Here is a 15,977-nt window from a genome sequence, read left to right as displayed (position 1 = left end):
TGGCCTGGGTCTGCAAGATGAGCTGAGTGTGCTGTGGACGGCAGAGTCAGAAGTGGAGCTGCCGGTACCCTTTGGAGCTCAGAAGATCGTGAGTGAATCCCAGATGTCCAGCCTTGAGCTACTTTGCTGGACTTTGGTTTTGCTTAGGTGTGCCTGATTCTTCCCTTTGAAATAAGACAGTACTTGTTTTGGATTTTACAGAAGTCCACCCACAGTTAAGAGACTATGGACTTTTAAGTGTTTGGATTTTTTAAGGACTGTGGGGTTTTTAAGGTTGTACTGTCTTATGTTGTGATATTAATGTTAACATCATATCTTGGGGACAAGAATTGGAAAGGTTATGGTTTAATAGTGATGTGTTTGTTTGCCAAGATGACAAGGTGTCAGTTGTGCTGGATAGCTTTAGTGTCAACTTGACACACCTGGGTTGAGGGAGCCTCAATTGGGGAATTGCCTTCATTGGACTGGCCTGTAACCATGTCCATGGGGCACCTGCTTGATGAGTGATATGGGAGGGCCCAGCCCACTGTGGGTGGTGCCATCCCTGGGCAGGTGGGCCCGTGTTGCATAAGAAAGCAGGCTGAGCAGGGGCCAGGGGAGCAAGTCAGTAAGCAGCGTTCCTCCATGGCCTGTGCTCCAGCTCCTGCCTCCAGGTTCCTGCCCTGAGTTCCTACCTTGGGCTCCCTGATGAACTGAGACCTGAGAGATGTAAGACAAATAAACCCTTTCCTCCCCAAGTTGGTATTGGTCAGAGTATTTTGTCACAGCAATGAAGAAACGAACTAAGACAGTGAGCTTGTGCCTGTCATCCCACCCACACTCAGGACCCTTCAGTCTGGGCAGGGTGACTGTCTGGATGCAGGGTACAAAGTGTGGGGAGGGTAAGTGGATGCCTGAGGTCCACAAGCGTTGGTGGTTAAACCTAGACCTCAGAAGGTCAGGGCCAGTTCCTCCCTGTTCTAGAGCCTTCACTACTGCCTCTCTCAATTCAGGGACAAACTTGGGCCCTGGGAGATGCAGTCCTTGCTTTGTTGTGATGGCCTGGAGCAGAGTGGCTCCCTTTCTCTAGCAGGAGCAGTTAGGAAGCAGCAGGTCCTGGAGCCCCCTGTCCTTTAACAGCACTTCCAGCTCCTTCTGTGTGGCTCCTTGGGGTCTCTCAGCCTAGGAGAAAGGCAGTGGAAGCAGGGTCTGAGCTGGTCTGGCTGAAGTTGGCCCGCTGGCCACCTGATAGGCAGTGCCCACTCCCTCACCTCAACCTGACAGTAGCTTGGGGGCATCTCATCAGGCCCAGCCTGTGGGAGCCCATGTCTCAGCGAGGGGATCCAGTACCTTAAAGAAGGCCCGGGGCAGGGCATAGAGTGCTTCGTTGTACAGGAAGCAGACCTGCAGCCCCAGCACCGGCCTGGCTGTTGAGGTATTCTGCAGATGAAGTGTAAGCTTAAAGGTGGGGCCCAGGCCCTGAACCTGTGGAGGGAGTGAATGAAGAGGCACTTAGGACACATTGGCCTTGGGCACTGAATACCACCCGTTCTAGCCTTGCCTGCCTGCTTCCCCATCAATGCCCTCAAGACATCCTGCCTGCTTCCCCATCAATGCCCTCAAGACATCCTCCTCCAACTCTGTCCACCCAATTCTCAAAGTGCACAGAAGCCCAGAGGGTATACAGCATGGCAAAGGCCCAGAGAGGGCAAGGGCCTTGATGGAGGCCACTCAGTGAGTTGGAAGCAGAGGTGGCTTGGGGCTGCACCCATGCTCACCACTGCCCCCATGGCCTATTTCACCTTCCACCCTAATCCTAAGGCTCAATGGTTTAATTCTCTCCCTCAAATCCTAAGTAGCTCTGTAAGCCTTCTTCTGTATCTAGCCTATTCTTTAGAAAAAGAGTATCTGGGGGCTAGAGAGATGACATAGCAGTTAGGAGCACCAGCTGCTCTTGCAAAGGACCTGGGTTCAGTTCGCAGCACCCACATGGCCGCTAACAACCATCCGGCTGTAACTCCAGTTGCAGGAGATACGATGCCTTCTTCTGACCTCCTTGGATATTGCACAACATGGGAGCACCTACTTACCAGCAGGCAATATACTCAAACACATGAAAAAAAAAAATGTTTTTAAAGAGTATTTGAGCCAGGCATGGTAGCACACACCTTTATCTCAGCACTCAGGAGGCAGAGGCAGGCGGATCTCTGAGTTCAAGGCCAGCCTGGTCTACATAGTGAGTTCCAAGACAGCTGGGGCTACAGGGAGACCCTGTCTCAAAAAGACCAAAAAAAAAAAAAAAAAAAACTATTTAAACCTTGGTGGCACTGGTGACGTACTTGGGCCTTCTCAGCAGCTGGTTGGAGCCCAGTGGACCTTGAGGGTCACCCCTGTGTGGCTCCTTTTCCCTCCTGCTTGTGCATAGCCCAGGACACCTAGGGTCATGTCAGGGTGGCTCTTCTCTGTACCACGCAGTTCTAACACCTTGGGCTACTCATGACAATGAAAACGAATAACTTTCTTCCCTAAACCACAGCCAGGAGGATACCTCCAGATTCCTGGGAATAAATGTCCCAGGGTGACCATGCTGCCCCTTACTCCAAGTCTGGGGACTTGTCTGAGGTACAGCATGGACCATGGGAGCTGAACAGTATCTCTGCTGAGCAGATGAGAGCAGCTCTCCCCACCTCACCCCCACACTCCCAGAACAGAGGACTCGGTCCCTGGGTTTGTGGAGGGGTGAGAAGGGCACACAGGGTTAGGTGATTTGGCACTGGCTCTGGGGGCTTATCTGTATGGCAGAGGGGTTCCCACCTAGTGCTGCCCTCTGACATCCCAGGGCTTACCACAGCATGCAATTTGAGTGGCTCCCGAGTTGTGGTTGACATGGGGCTCAGGCTGGACTCGAGGGCCTGAACGTAGGCCCGGGAAGCCCGCAGGCGCAGCAGGTAGAGGTCTGTCTGGAAGGTCCGGTGCATGGCTGCAGAGGGGGACACGAAGGGTGAAAAAGCAGGGAAGGGAGGGCACTCCTGCTCAGGCTACTACAGGAAGAATGGGAGAGGAAGGTGTGGTAGTTAGGAGGCCTACAGAGGCCAGGAATGTAGGGATAGTAAGCAGCAGGATGCTGCAGACCACGCCCTACTTCATCCTTCCTGGTTCTCCCACCACCTGGCTGCTCACACAATCTATCTCTACCCCAGGTTCCTTCTATTTGGCCCTCAAGGCTGGTGCTCTGACGTCTTGGTTTTGGTCTTTCTCATTCTCCACCCTGCTCTCGGGATAATACAGAGCCCACACTGACTCTAGCCACCTCCAAGAGCAACGGCTGCCAGCTCCTGTGCTGAGCTCCAGATGGCAGTCACTGTTGTGTGGGTGCCCAGGCCTGCCTCAACTTCTGTCTCATGGTCATCTCCAGTTTGGTCCATACCAAACTCAATAGAATCCAGCCTCACTATCCTGCCTCAGCCACTGTATCCCTATCCCTGCGTCCTCTTGGTTCATTCCTCTGTCATTTGCCCAGTACAGATGACCTTTCTTCAAATCCACCTCCAGAGCACCCTGACCCCTATGCCCACCTCCAGAGCACCCCCACCCCTATGTCCACCTCCAGAGGACCCCCCACCCCTATGCTCACCATCACTCTTTCTCTGCAGACTCACTATCTTGGTGGCTGTTTTTGTTTTTGTTTTGTTTCGGACAGGGTCTCACTATGTGGCCAAGGTTGACTTTAACTCACTATCCGACACTCCCCCTCCCAAGTGCTGGGATTACAGGTGTGTACCACCATATCCAGCATGAACATAGTTTTATAATTTTCTTTATTAGACTTTGAACATTTTCTTATTACATTTATTCCCAGGAGTTTCTTTGCTATTGTGAATGGAACCTTTTTCCATTATAGTCACCAACTGGATATTATTAGTATATACTAAAGAGCTCAAAGGCTTTTAACCTTTTACATCTGGTCACGTACAGAGCTTAGCTCCTTACTCACTCTTCTGACATCCGCATTGCTTCATTTACATCTGTGTGTTCCAGCAGCCCTGGCAGAAACCCCCAGCACACGCTGTGGAGCCAGCAAGATGGACTGCACTCTTATGCAGGGACTGGCCTAATTCAAGGCCCCTGGCAAGAGACCGCATGCCATCAGGTAAGGAATAAATGAGCAGGAAAAATGGAGAATCTGGTGAATTTCTACTTTTCTCTAGAGAATTCCTGCATTTGGACATGACCGTGGGCTCTGAATGCCAAAGCTCTAGCCCTCACCAGCAGTACCCAACTAGTTATTTGTAGATGTATTATCTGCGGCTATCCCTGTATGTCTAGCGGCACAAGACTTTCCTAGTTGGCCAAGGCGTTTCCCACTGCTCAAGGCACTTGGTTCTTTCCTGTGTTCTTATGCCTTGGGATTCGGAATCTTACCTATGCCGGCTTCACGCTCTCGAAGGGTCTGATCTACATAGAGGCGTGTCTTTCGGGGCACACTGAGTTTTGTGGCCTGGGCCAGTGGAGGACCCACTTCACCTGTCCCTTCCACAAACACTGCTGTACGCTTCAAGATCTTGATGATCAGGCCACCACCTGGGAAATGGATGGATTTGAAAGCAGATCCAGCTCCTCCAGATCTAACCCACATTCCTGCTCTTCCCCCAAAGCCTCACTGTCTACCTGACAAGACTCTGGAAGGAACAAAATGTCTCAAGTTTCTTTTCTGTGTTTCTTTTCTGAGTCAGGGGCTCATGTAGCTCAGGGTGTCCCTGAACTCTCTTGTAGCAAAGGATGACCTTTATTTAGCTCCCAATTCTCCTGCCTCCCCCTACCTAAGTGCTGGTATTACAGGCATTCAGCACATCTAGCTGTCGATAGTTTCTTATCTCTATTCATTTAGTAGCTATTTATGGAGTACTGGGGTGTCCCTGTCAATGTGGTGGGTGCTGAGGTTGCTGGGTAAACTGGAGAGATAGGCAGGGAAACCAAACTGCTGATGAGCTCCTCCAATCTGACAAAGAATATGTCTGCAAGCCTGGGTCAACACGTGGTTCACACCTGGTCCATCCTTGGCTCCTCCTTTACCCCCAAGAGTCCCGTCCTCTTCACTCCACCTCCAACACCCCTTCCAGATCTGAGTCCTCACCTCGAGTAGTCATGATGAGTGTGTTGTCCTCCCGCCCATAGCGGCCAAAGCAAAGGCTGGTCACTGCGTCCTACATCGAGACACCAGACTTTGGTTGAGAAAATATTTTGAAAAAAGAAAGCAAGAAGGGGAAGAAGGGAGACCCCTGCCGAAGCTATGGTGGTGAGGTGTGAGGAGAGGCCAAGCTGATGCTGCCTCAGAAACACTTCTAGTTTATTTCCATCTCTTTTCTGACCTCACTGCCAAAGCTCCACACCAAACATCCCTGGCCTTCTTTTTAGGGGGAGGGAGCCAATCAGTCTCCAGTCTACCTAGTCTTTGTCCCCAGTGGTCCCCAATGTGTCCTTTGTTGCCTCTGATGCCTTTCAAAAACATAAACCTCCAATGGTTTAATGGAGTGGGTAGCACATGCCTTTAATCCCAGCACTTGGAAGGCCGAGGCAGGCGGAACTCCGTGAGATCACGGCCAACCTGCTCTACATTTCCAGGCCAGCTGGGACTACAGGGAGAACTGTCTCAAAAAGACCCAAAACCCCACAACTTTCATTGCCCTAACCTCTGTTCAGGCTGCTCCCTGTCTAGAATGCTCCCCTGCCATTCATCCACTTGGCACTGATCTGCCCCCAGTCACTCACCCCTCTGCTTTCCAGTACTGTGCTCTGCTCTGTGTGTTAATCTGCTTCGTCTGGCTGGCTGTCATCTTGGACTGTAAGGTCTTTGAAAACGCAGCCTCAGTCATTTTTACCCTCCCGTGTGGCAACTGTACACGAGGGGCTCAACCAGTTTCTGAGCTGCATCTCTATGGGGTGAGGAGGGGCAGTGAAGCAGCAGGGCCGGCCGGATGGGGAGGGGCTCACGATGCCCCACCCCTAGCTGGGAAGCTATTGTCAGCTAATGGTCGCTAGAAAAAGGGGAATCATTTTTGTTCGGGGGTGCAGCCCCTAGAATGTTTCCTGTGATCCAGTAAATAGCCCCACACCTGCACACATGCAAGCAGCTCTAATTCAGTGGATCTGAAAAAAAGCCATGAAAGATGGAGGGTCCTATAGGGAAGAGAGTTCAGAGGAAGTGGAGGGATGAGAGAAGGGAATGGAGGTGAACATGAACAAAATACATTATATACAGGTATGAAATTGTTGGGAGACTAAATAAAAATTATAAAAAAGAAACAGCTTGGGTAAGGAAAAGCCAGTGGCAGTGATGGAGGTAGGCTCACCGGGGTGTGGATGACATTGAGCAGGGTCTTGTCACGGTAAATGTGGACCTCTCCATTGGCCAGTGCAGCCATGACAGCTTGCAGGCCCCGGGAGCGCTGCTCCAAGAGGTTCATGGTCAGGATGGCCGCGGGCATCTGCACTGTCCACAGTTTCTTACCCTGGCAAGGAACCACTAGTGTCTGCAGGGGGCTCAGGGCATTGAGTGTAGAGGGGCAGCTGGAGTGGAAGGGAAGGGAAAGCTGGAAGGGCTCTCCTGCCAGGGGTATGGGGCAGACATCATGGAGGGACACGGGCTTGCCAAAGGCCATACTTTGTGGGTGAAACCATGCAGGCTGTCTTGGTTGCTGCCCACCACCAGGATCTTGTGTACCCGGACAAGCCCCACAGGCTGGGCACTCAGCTCAATGCAGTACTTGGGGTGCTTGGAGTCTCTGTGGAATAAAGGCATACTAGCTCTACCCCAGAGAAACTTTGCCTCCACTTCCTGCCTCTCCCCGCTCCTCCTAAACCCCACAGACTAACACTGAAGTATCCTGGCCATGAGTAGATGATACTGGGATTGTTTCTGCATCTATCACATAAAAGATATGTGACCTTGGATAACATCAAGTATGTTTTCCTACTCTGTCCCCTCCTGTGTTCACTATGGGGACATGTAGGAAAGTCTGGGATTTTGCAGTTGTCAACAAGCTTAGCTGAAACTGGTCTAGTCAGTGCCATCAGACTTGGGCAGTTAACTAGTCTTATCAGAAAAGGATGAAGGAGTTTACACTGTTAATGCTGGTTTCAATTTTCTGGCCTCTCCATCTTAGTTCTCCTTTTCCAGAAAGTGGGAGTAATTTGTGCCTTTCAGCCTATGACCCACTTTTCTTCAGGCCAATGCTTTTAGGCTATCTAATGAGGGTGAGGTCTTCACTGGCTTCTGGGGTCTTGCTCTAGCCCAGGTTGGTATTGAATTCCTGGACTCAAGGAATCCTCTTTTCTTAGTGTCCCAAGTGCAGGGACTACAGGAGCATGCCTCCTTCAAGTCAGCACACAGTTCAGTTCCTGATCATGCTTATGACATTTCTTTTCCTAGGGATTCTCCATGTTTCCTGCCAAAGCACACATCTAATTTGCAATCCTTTAATGTCTGTCTTCCCAATGCAGGCGGGGGCTGTACTGACAGCATTTTGCTCATTGGTATACCACTAACACCTTGCACAGTGCTTAATGCACAGCAGTGAATAAATTTGTTGAAATAAAAACTGTATGGAGCCGGGCATGGTGGCGCACGCCTTTAATCCCAGCACTCGGGAGGCAGAGGCAGAGACAGGCAGATGTCTGTGAGTTCAAGGCCAGCCTGGTCTACATAGTGAGTTCCAGGACAGCTGGGGCTACAGGGAGACCCTGTCTCAAAAAGACAAAAAAAAAAAAAACCCACAAAACTGTGTGGAATATCAAGCTAATAACCCAAGTGCCACATACACCATAAAGCACTGTAACAAATACAAAAGCTTGCTTCTATCTCTTCCATCCTGACTGTATCACTGTATTACAGCCATCCTCTCAGGACCTCCCTTTGCCAGCCCCGTCCTCACAAGCCTCTAGACACCCCTCTGTGCTCACCAGCTCAGTTCTCCTTTACAAAATTCTCTTATCTTTTCATCCCCCAATTCCAGTCCCAAGGCCCCCTGTTCATTTTGCAAGCCTCTGAAACCATCAGGTCTCCGAGGTGCTTCTTCAAACCTACAGCCAAGGCTACCTTCTCAGGATATAGATATTCCCATTTCGGCAGGCAGCTGTAAGCCGGAACTCCACATCAAACTGACCGGAAACCTCCAGGAAGACGGGGACACTGGGAAGGCTCATCTGCAAAGAAGAGGCTCAAACACTGGTCTCAGCTGGAAAGAACTGGGGTAAGTTTGACTAAAATCCTATTCACTCACTTCCTATCAGGCATAGCTTCAATTCCTACAAAGCTTCTTATACCATTTGGCTAAGCACTGCTGCCTCCAGGACAGATTCAGAAGTGTTTAAACAGGCTTGAAAAGCTGTGTGGACAAGGAGGAGCACTGCAGTGGAGTCAGCAGTAGTGAAGGACTGAGAACAGTTTAACTGGGGCAAGGTCACTACATCTATGTATGGTACATCTATATGATGGGGATGTGGGGCCTTTCAAAAGCTGATGTGAAGTTGGGCATGGTGGCGTCCAGCCTGAGTCAAAGAGGAAAAAGAAAAAAAAAACAAACCCAAATAATACAAAGAAAACAAAGAATATGTGGTTTTATAGACACAGGAAGATACTTATGCTACATACAGTGATGCAAAAGAGCAAATTTTAGGATTCTGTATCATCAGCCTGCTTCTATAAGGCTGCTGTGCTCGTTAGTTTTAACTGTCAACACAACTTAAAATCACCTGGGCAGAGTTTCAACCGAGGCACTGTTAAGATTAGGGCACCCTCTAGGCTTACATGTGGGGACTGTATAGTTAACTGAGATGGAAAGACCCACCCTGGATGTGGGTGCCAGCGTTTCCCGGCTTGGGCACTCAGCTGTATGAATGAAGAAAGCCAGCGGAGTATGAGACAAGCACAAGCAAGCTGGTGCGCTTGCGTCTCCGCTCTTGCCTATGGATGAGGTAACTAACTGCTTGAGTTCTATTGTGACTTCTCTGAAATGGCAACCTGTGATCTGGAATTATGAGCCAAATAAACCCTTTCTTCTCTAAATTGTTCTTGGATGGGTATTTTATCACAGCAAAGTAATGAAACAAGATGCCCACCTAATGCTCATATACAAGAAGGATACATGCTAAATAAAACTTTAATAGTAGTTAGGCATGGTAACACATGCCTTTAATCCCAGCACATGGGAGGCAGAGGCAGGTGGATCTCTGAGAGAGGTCAGTCTAGTCTATGTAGTAAGTTTCAGGCTAGCTGGGGCTATAAGGAAGGTCCTGCCTCAAAACAAACAAACAAACAAAACCCCCACACATAACAGCAGTGGTGAGTTTGGGGGAGATCTATTTTTTTTCTTTATGGTCATTTCTAATTTCTAATTTTTCTTCAGTGAATGTATGCTACCCAGAACTGGGAGATCAAGAAGAGAATGTGGCCAGGACTCAGATGTACCTGGGAACAGACCTGATACTGACCTTGGCTAAAATGGTGAAGGCCTCAGGATCAAGTACCAGGAGCTCCTTGTTCTCAGTGCCCAGCACCAGACAGGACACAGCATCCTCATCAGCCAGGTTTTTCTTCAAGGTGGTCATGGTGGTGATGACTGTCTGCAGAAGGACTCAACAGGTCACCCCAGAGCCCCCACCATGCTCCCAGATACCCCCAGGTGCCAGAGGAGGGAAGGAAGAGGGCGAAAGCGGAGCAAGCATCAGAGATGTGACAAAATATTTATGTGCAAAGACATTTCTGTGATGAACTTAAATTCTTTTTAAAGACAGAGTCTCCCTGTAGCCCTAGCTGACTTGGATTCACTATGGAGACCCACTTATGAGGTTTTTATATGATCAAACACAATGTGGCAAAGGAGGGGAAGGGATCAAATCACACTGTATGAAATTCTTGACTCAGTAAAAAATTAACAACATATGGAGTCACTCTCAGTATCCATTGATGAGTAAAGAAAATGTGATTTATACACCAATAGAACTCAAGGTTTTTTTATTACATTTATTCGTGTGTGTGTTTGCTATAGTGCATGTATGGGGGGGTCAGAAGACCACTTACTGGAGTCAAGTCTTTCCTTCCACTTCTGAGTCCCAGGATTCAAACTGAAGAGGTCAGATTTAGTAGTGAGTACCTTTACCCACTGAGCCATCTTACTGATCCATATCCATGCTTTAAAAAGAAGGAAACCAGGGTTAAGAGATGGCTCAGCTGTTAAGAGCACCGACTGCTCTTACAGAGGACTTGGGTTCAATTCCCAGCACCCACATGGTGGCTATGAACCGTCCTTAACTCCAGTTCCAGGGGAATCCGAAGCCCTCTTCTGACCTCTGCGGCAGTGCACAACACAGTGTACTCACATACATGCAGGCAGTACACTCATACACATAAAATGAAAATAATAAATAAAATCATTAAAAAAAATTAGCACACAAAAACAATGTGGTCTTGGGAGGGCAACCACATTTTAAAACTGGGTGTGGTGGTTGGTACCTATAATCCCAGAGGCAGGAGGCTTGTTCTACACTTAAGGACAGTCTGGTTTACATATCTAGTTTGAGCATCCTGTCTAAACAAACAAAAACAAACAAAGGAGCTGGAGAGATGGCCCAGGGGTTAAACGAGTACTAGCTGTTCTTGCAGAGGACCTGAGCTTTGTTCCCAGCACCCACATCAGGTGACTCACAACTGCCTGTAGTTCCAGGTGATCTGATACCCTCTACTGGCCTCCATGGGCACCCGCATGTGTGAACACAAACACATATACATAAATTTTAAAAAATCTTAAAAAAAACATGAACAAACATGCTAGAAGCCAAGCCCTCAAATACAAACAACTGGTTATCTCTGGTGTTTTTCTAGAATTTCTATAGGTGATACATGTTCATTTGGACATCAAATAAAAAAAGAGATGTTTTTGAAGAATTTCCCTATGGAGGTTAGCAGAGCCAAAATGCTTTTCTTTAGATAAATAAAAAATTCGGATTAGCAGAGCTCAGTGCATGGGTTCACCTGTAAGCCAGAGAAATAATAACTGAGATGAACACAGAGAAGAAAAAGCAAACACTTCCTGACCAATGACCTAGACATGAATGTTCATACAAATGGTGAAACTGACCACTGAGTATGGAGGACCAGGCCTGTAATCCCAGCACTAGGGAGGCAGAGGCAAGAGGATCAGGAGTTCTAGGCCAGTCTCAGCTAATGAGATGCTGATACACACACACACAAGTAAACAAAGGAAATCACAAATAACCAATAGAATAATCAATGAGCCACTACCAAAAAAACCTTAATGGTTATTTAAGGTTAAAAATATGATGCTCTCAAAATATGTTATATACTCAAGACAAACAGGATAAAAAGCACACTGTGAAGGAAATGTATGGAAATGGTAAGAGGAACATCTCTCAGTAGTGGGATTAGCCATGTATATTTCATCCTATACTTCTTCTTTAAAAAAATGTATTATTTCGCCGGGTGTGGTGGCGCACACCTTTATCCCAGCACTTGGAAGGCAGAGGCTGGTGGATCTCTGTGAGTTCAAGGCCAGCCTGGTCTACATAGTGAGTTCCAGGACAGCTGGGGCTACAGGGAGACCCTGTCTCAAAAAGACCAAAAAAAAAAAAGTATTATTTCTTTTGGGGCTGGAGAGATGGCTCAGCAGTTAAGAGCACTGACTGCTCTTGCAGAGGACCCAGGTCTGATTCCCAGCACCCACATGGCGGCTACAAACCATCTTTAACTCCAGTTCCAAGGGAATCAGAGCCCTCTTCTGACCTCCATGGCATTGCATGACATGGGTGCACTCACATACATGCAGGCAATACACTCATACACATAAAATAAAAATATATAAAATATATTTAAAAAAAAATTATTTTATGTGTATGAATGTATTTCCTACATGTATGTGAGTGCACCCATGCTGTGCAATGTCTGTGGAGGTCAGAAGAGGGCATTGGATCCCCTGGAACTGGAGACTCGAACTTGGGTTCTCTGTAAGAGCAGCCAGTGCTTTTAACCACTGAAGCCATCTCTCCAGTCCCCACATGCTCTTTTTTAAAATGTGAACATTTTGGGGTTGGGGTGATAACTCAGTCGGTAAAGTCCTTGCAAGCTTGAGGACCTGAGTTTGAGTCTCAGAACTCACATAAAAACACCACACATACTGGGGCTATAGAGATAGTTCAATAATTAAGACTGCTTCCACCTGTTCAGGTGGCTCACAACTGCCTGTAACTCCAGTTCTGGGAGATCTTAGGTCCTCTTCTGGCCTCCATGGGCACCTGCATACATGTGACACACATTCAGACATACACACAAAAAAAGCTGGGCATGGTGGTACATGCCTTTAATCCCAGCACTCAGGAGTCAGAGGCAGGCAGATCTCTGTGAAATTGAGGCCAGCCTGGTTTACATAGCAAATTCCAGGTCAGCTGGGACTATAGGGAGACCCTGTCTCAGAAAAATAAAAATACAAAACCCAAACAAAACAAACAAACAAAACTAGGTGTGGTGCTGCATGCTTGTAATCCCAGTGCTGAGAAGGCAAAGACAGGGGCACACCTAGAGCTCAGCAGCCAGACAGTTTAGCCTGGTTGATGAGTTCCAGGTCAATGAGACCCTGTCCCAAAGGAGGTGAATCCTGTGAATGAGGTATCCTCTGGCCCTAGACAGACAGACAGACAGACAGACACACACACACACACACACACAGAGAAAAATATTTTATAGGGAAATAAGAAGATAAAGAGATAAGAGGGACAGACAGACAGACAGACAGACAGACAGACAGACACACACACACACACAGAAAAATATTTTATAGGGAAATAAGAAGATAAAGAGATAAGATGCCATTACCTGACGCTTGATGGCCCTGGATTTGTGTTGGTTTACAAATGCCTCCATTTCACTTAGCTCCAGCTGCAGAAATCTGCAAACACAGAACACTGGTACCTACACACCACGGCCTGGCTGCCCTCAGGGCCAGACCATAACCATCCAATTCTACCCACCTCCACGGGAATCCTACCTGAGTGACTGTACAGACAAAGGTACCTCTGCCTTCTCCCTGCAAGGGGAGAGGCCAGCATCGTAGGTTTAGTGAGGGGTCAGGAGACCTTTGGGATGAAGGAGTAGGGAGGGAGTGGGGAGGTGGCTCTCACCGGATGCCCTCCAACATCTCCTTCAAGGTTAAGGGGTCGATCTGGTCCTGTGACAGCACAGGGAGAAGGGAAAGCCTATGAGTGCCAGTGGCCACGCCCTCAGGGGGCACATCTTCACACTGGAAGAGCAGTATCGCTCTTCCTCTCCACTTTCTTCCCAACCTGCCTTGACACCGAACCTCAAGGCTAAGGTGTTGATTTGAGTCCAGTTGCAGAGTCATGTTTATGTCCATCATCCTCTTTACTGTTACACTCCCACCCCCTACCCAGTCTCCTCTGCTCTCCAGTGTTGTCCTCAATTGCTCTTGTGAAATCTTTACCTTCTTTGGTTTCCCATCCCTCACAGGTAAGAAGGGACATAGCTAGTCCCTTGGACATGGGCTCTGCTCTCTTCCCCACAGGTCCTGGCCCAGTGCCTCCCTGGAAGCTGCTGTTCAGGGCTGAGCACAGCACCCCACCCATGACCAGAACTACTGCTACAGAGATGGGCTACGACCCACCTCCCACCTGCATGCCCACTCTCCTTGCTGGGAGCCTGGTCCTCCTCATCCAACGGTTACTATCTCTGCCTTCTGTTCCCTAGGTCACTTACCTCTTTGGCTTGGTTCCAAAGGTCTTGTTCCAGAGGGTTTGGAGGCAGCTGGGGCAGGCTGAACTTGAAGTAGGGTCTAAGGTTCTTATACACATAGACACAAGGGCCTGAAGCGAGTGCTAGAGCTGGTGTCCTGGGCTCATGCTGCTCCATGAGGAAGGTGGCAGCAGAGGCTGGCAGGGCAGGCAGGGGGCTTTCTGTCAGCATTGTTGGTCCTTTGAGCACCTTCAGGCGGGGCTGCTGCCCACCTGGGCCAAGGTCTCCCACCACCAGCTGTAGGGAGAGTATGGCTCATTTTACGAACACGGTCTAAGACACCTCTTCACAGACTCCCTTAGCCTTAATCTTTTTGCTCGTGCTTCTATTTCATCCTCACACTAACAAAGGTTTTGCCATGAAGCTTAGAAACTGTGTCCCCTCAGGGAAGTTAACTAGCCATTCTGAACTCGGGTTTCTCTCCTGTAAAATGGGAATGCCTAACTCATGACATATCAATCAAATGAAATCATGAGTTATAGAATCTGGTGAGTGCTCATGAGGTGGCAGATGACTTTATCCTTTCATTATTTGTTTAGGGTTTTTTTCTCCCCCTGTGGTGGTAGGGACTGAATCCAGGACCTTGAAATTCTCTATCATGGGGCTAAAATCTATTTATTCCCATTTTATCTTTGTATTAAAATCAAGTATTTACTAAGGAACATTTCCAATTATAAACCAAAGTAGAGAGAAAAGTATAATAAAACCCCATAAAGCCATTATCAGCAAGGCTTGTGAACAGAAACATAGTGTTTGAGTCACACTCTTCTTCAAAATTTAATAAAGAAAAGAAAAATTTCCAAATTAATTTTTGGGGAAAATGAAGACTGAATTAAGAATCTTTTTTGGCATAAACTCCACATGGGCTGGAGAGATGGTTTAGCAGTTAAGAGCACTGGCTACTCTGGCAAATGACTTGGGTTTGGTTCCCAGCACCCACACGGTGGCTAACAACTATCTGTAACTCCAGTTCCAGGGGCTCCAACACCTCCGAGGCATTGCATGGCACAGGTGCACTTACATACATGCAGGCAATACACTCATACACATAACAGAAAAATAAAACTAATAAAAATTTAAATCCGCAGTATTTTAGTTTTTGCAGTCCATGTTATGAAATTAATGTTCAATTTCCACATAAAAATAAAATCACAGATACATGTGCTTTTTCAGTACTCGTGAGTTTCAGGGCATGTTGAGTCTTACTTTGGGTTACTCTCCCCATCCAACTCTGCTGGGGTGATAGTTTACCTTGTACTCTCCGTCCCCGTGCAAATCTGCCAGTGCTGGAAAACATAAGAGGGTCAGCCATTAGTCTCAGAATCCCAAAGGCTTCACCATGGAACGGTTACCTAGGATCCTGGTTGGAGAGACTCACCCAGGCAGGAGGAGAAGGTGTGGATGTTGGCCATGGGATCGTAGTGCGCGTCCAGCCATTTCGAACTGGCTTCACTGCAGGGATGGAAGGGAGGGAGTCTAGCTGGGGAGTGAGTCCCACGAGAAAGAGAAAGAAGGGAATTGGTGGGAGTGAGTCCCACGAGAACTTTGAGGGAGGTGGTGCCTGAGATTGAGAGCAGGGAGCTGGGAAATGGGAAGCGTCTGCATCCTCATCCTCAGCCGGCGCAAGGAGCGACCAATCGGGTGCACACTGGACTGCTAGCATCGGCTTCCCCATCTCCTCTCTAATCGACCCTTCAGAGACTTCCTGCCCTGCCGGAGAACCGCAGGAGCCCGGGCCGGGAACCATCTACACGGTGGAGGGCAAGGAGGCCATGAGGACGCGGGACTTCACCTCTCAGCTCGTCCGCTGTCGGAATCCGAAGAAGACGCAGCAGCCATCTTCCCTGGCGTCGCCTCGGCAACCAGCTCCGCCGTTGTGCATTCCCAATTGTATCCGGGCACCCGAAAGCACAGGAAAAAACGTTCCGAGGAGAAAGTGTCCGGGCTGGGGCCAAACAAGATGAACCTGCTTCTTGCTTCCGGCAGCCAGCTGAGGCGCCGCAGTTCCTTAACCTGGCTTATTTTATTATTTTTAAAATTTATTTTATATGTATGAGTGTATTTCTTGCATGTATGTAAGTGCACCCATGTGATGCAATGCCTGTAGAGGTCAGAAGAGGGCGTTGGATCCCCTGGACCTGGAGTTAGATGCCACGTGGGTGCTGGGAACTGAACCTGCAAG

The 15,977-nt window shown here is 48.4% G+C and overlaps 1 protein-coding gene across 2 annotated transcripts in view; it reads right to left on the bottom strand.

Moving 5' to 3' along the window:
• Bbs1 (Bardet-Biedl syndrome 1) overlaps window positions 1-15,649 on the bottom strand; it is an 18,739-nt gene extending 3,090 nt beyond the window's left edge. The window contains exons 1-16 of one of the 2 annotated variants that reach the window (XM_029558533.1): window positions 15,588-15,649; window positions 15,174-15,247; window positions 15,047-15,081; window positions 13,760-14,032; window positions 13,168-13,214; window positions 13,035-13,073; window positions 12,863-12,935; window positions 9,469-9,600; window positions 8,075-8,181; window positions 6,641-6,761; window positions 6,330-6,488; window positions 5,114-5,183; window positions 4,402-4,560; window positions 2,826-2,959; window positions 1,330-1,464; window positions 716-1,161 (exon numbers count right to left, since the gene is read on the bottom strand). In XM_029558533.1, coding sequence (XP_029414393.1) covers window positions 1,066-1,161; window positions 1,330-1,464; window positions 2,826-2,959; window positions 4,402-4,560; window positions 5,114-5,183; window positions 6,330-6,488; window positions 6,641-6,761; window positions 8,075-8,181; window positions 9,469-9,600; window positions 12,863-12,935; window positions 13,035-13,073; window positions 13,168-13,214; window positions 13,760-14,032; window positions 15,047-15,081; window positions 15,174-15,247; window positions 15,588-15,634 — 1,701 coding nt within the window. In that variant the 5' untranslated portion in view covers window positions 15,635-15,649 and the 3' untranslated portion in view covers window positions 716-1,065. Of the gene's footprint in view, window positions 1-715; window positions 1,162-1,329; window positions 1,465-2,825; window positions 2,960-4,401; window positions 4,561-5,113; window positions 5,184-6,329; window positions 6,489-6,640; window positions 6,762-8,074; window positions 8,182-9,468; window positions 9,601-12,862; window positions 12,936-13,034; window positions 13,074-13,167; window positions 13,215-13,759; window positions 14,033-15,046; window positions 15,082-15,173; window positions 15,248-15,587 lie in introns of those variants that run through there. The other variant, XM_008822849.3, reaches the window with a different exon arrangement.
• Between the last annotated feature and the right edge of the window lie 328 nt (window positions 15,650-15,977).

Source organism: Nannospalax galili, unplaced genomic scaffold (genome assembly GCF_000622305.1).
Source record: "Nannospalax galili isolate Female #2095 unplaced genomic scaffold, S.galili_v1.0 scaffold89, whole genome shotgun sequence".
Lineage (NCBI taxonomy): Eukaryota > Metazoa > Chordata > Mammalia > Rodentia > Spalacidae > Nannospalax > Nannospalax galili.
This window is presented reverse-complemented; position numbering and strand designations above follow the sequence as displayed.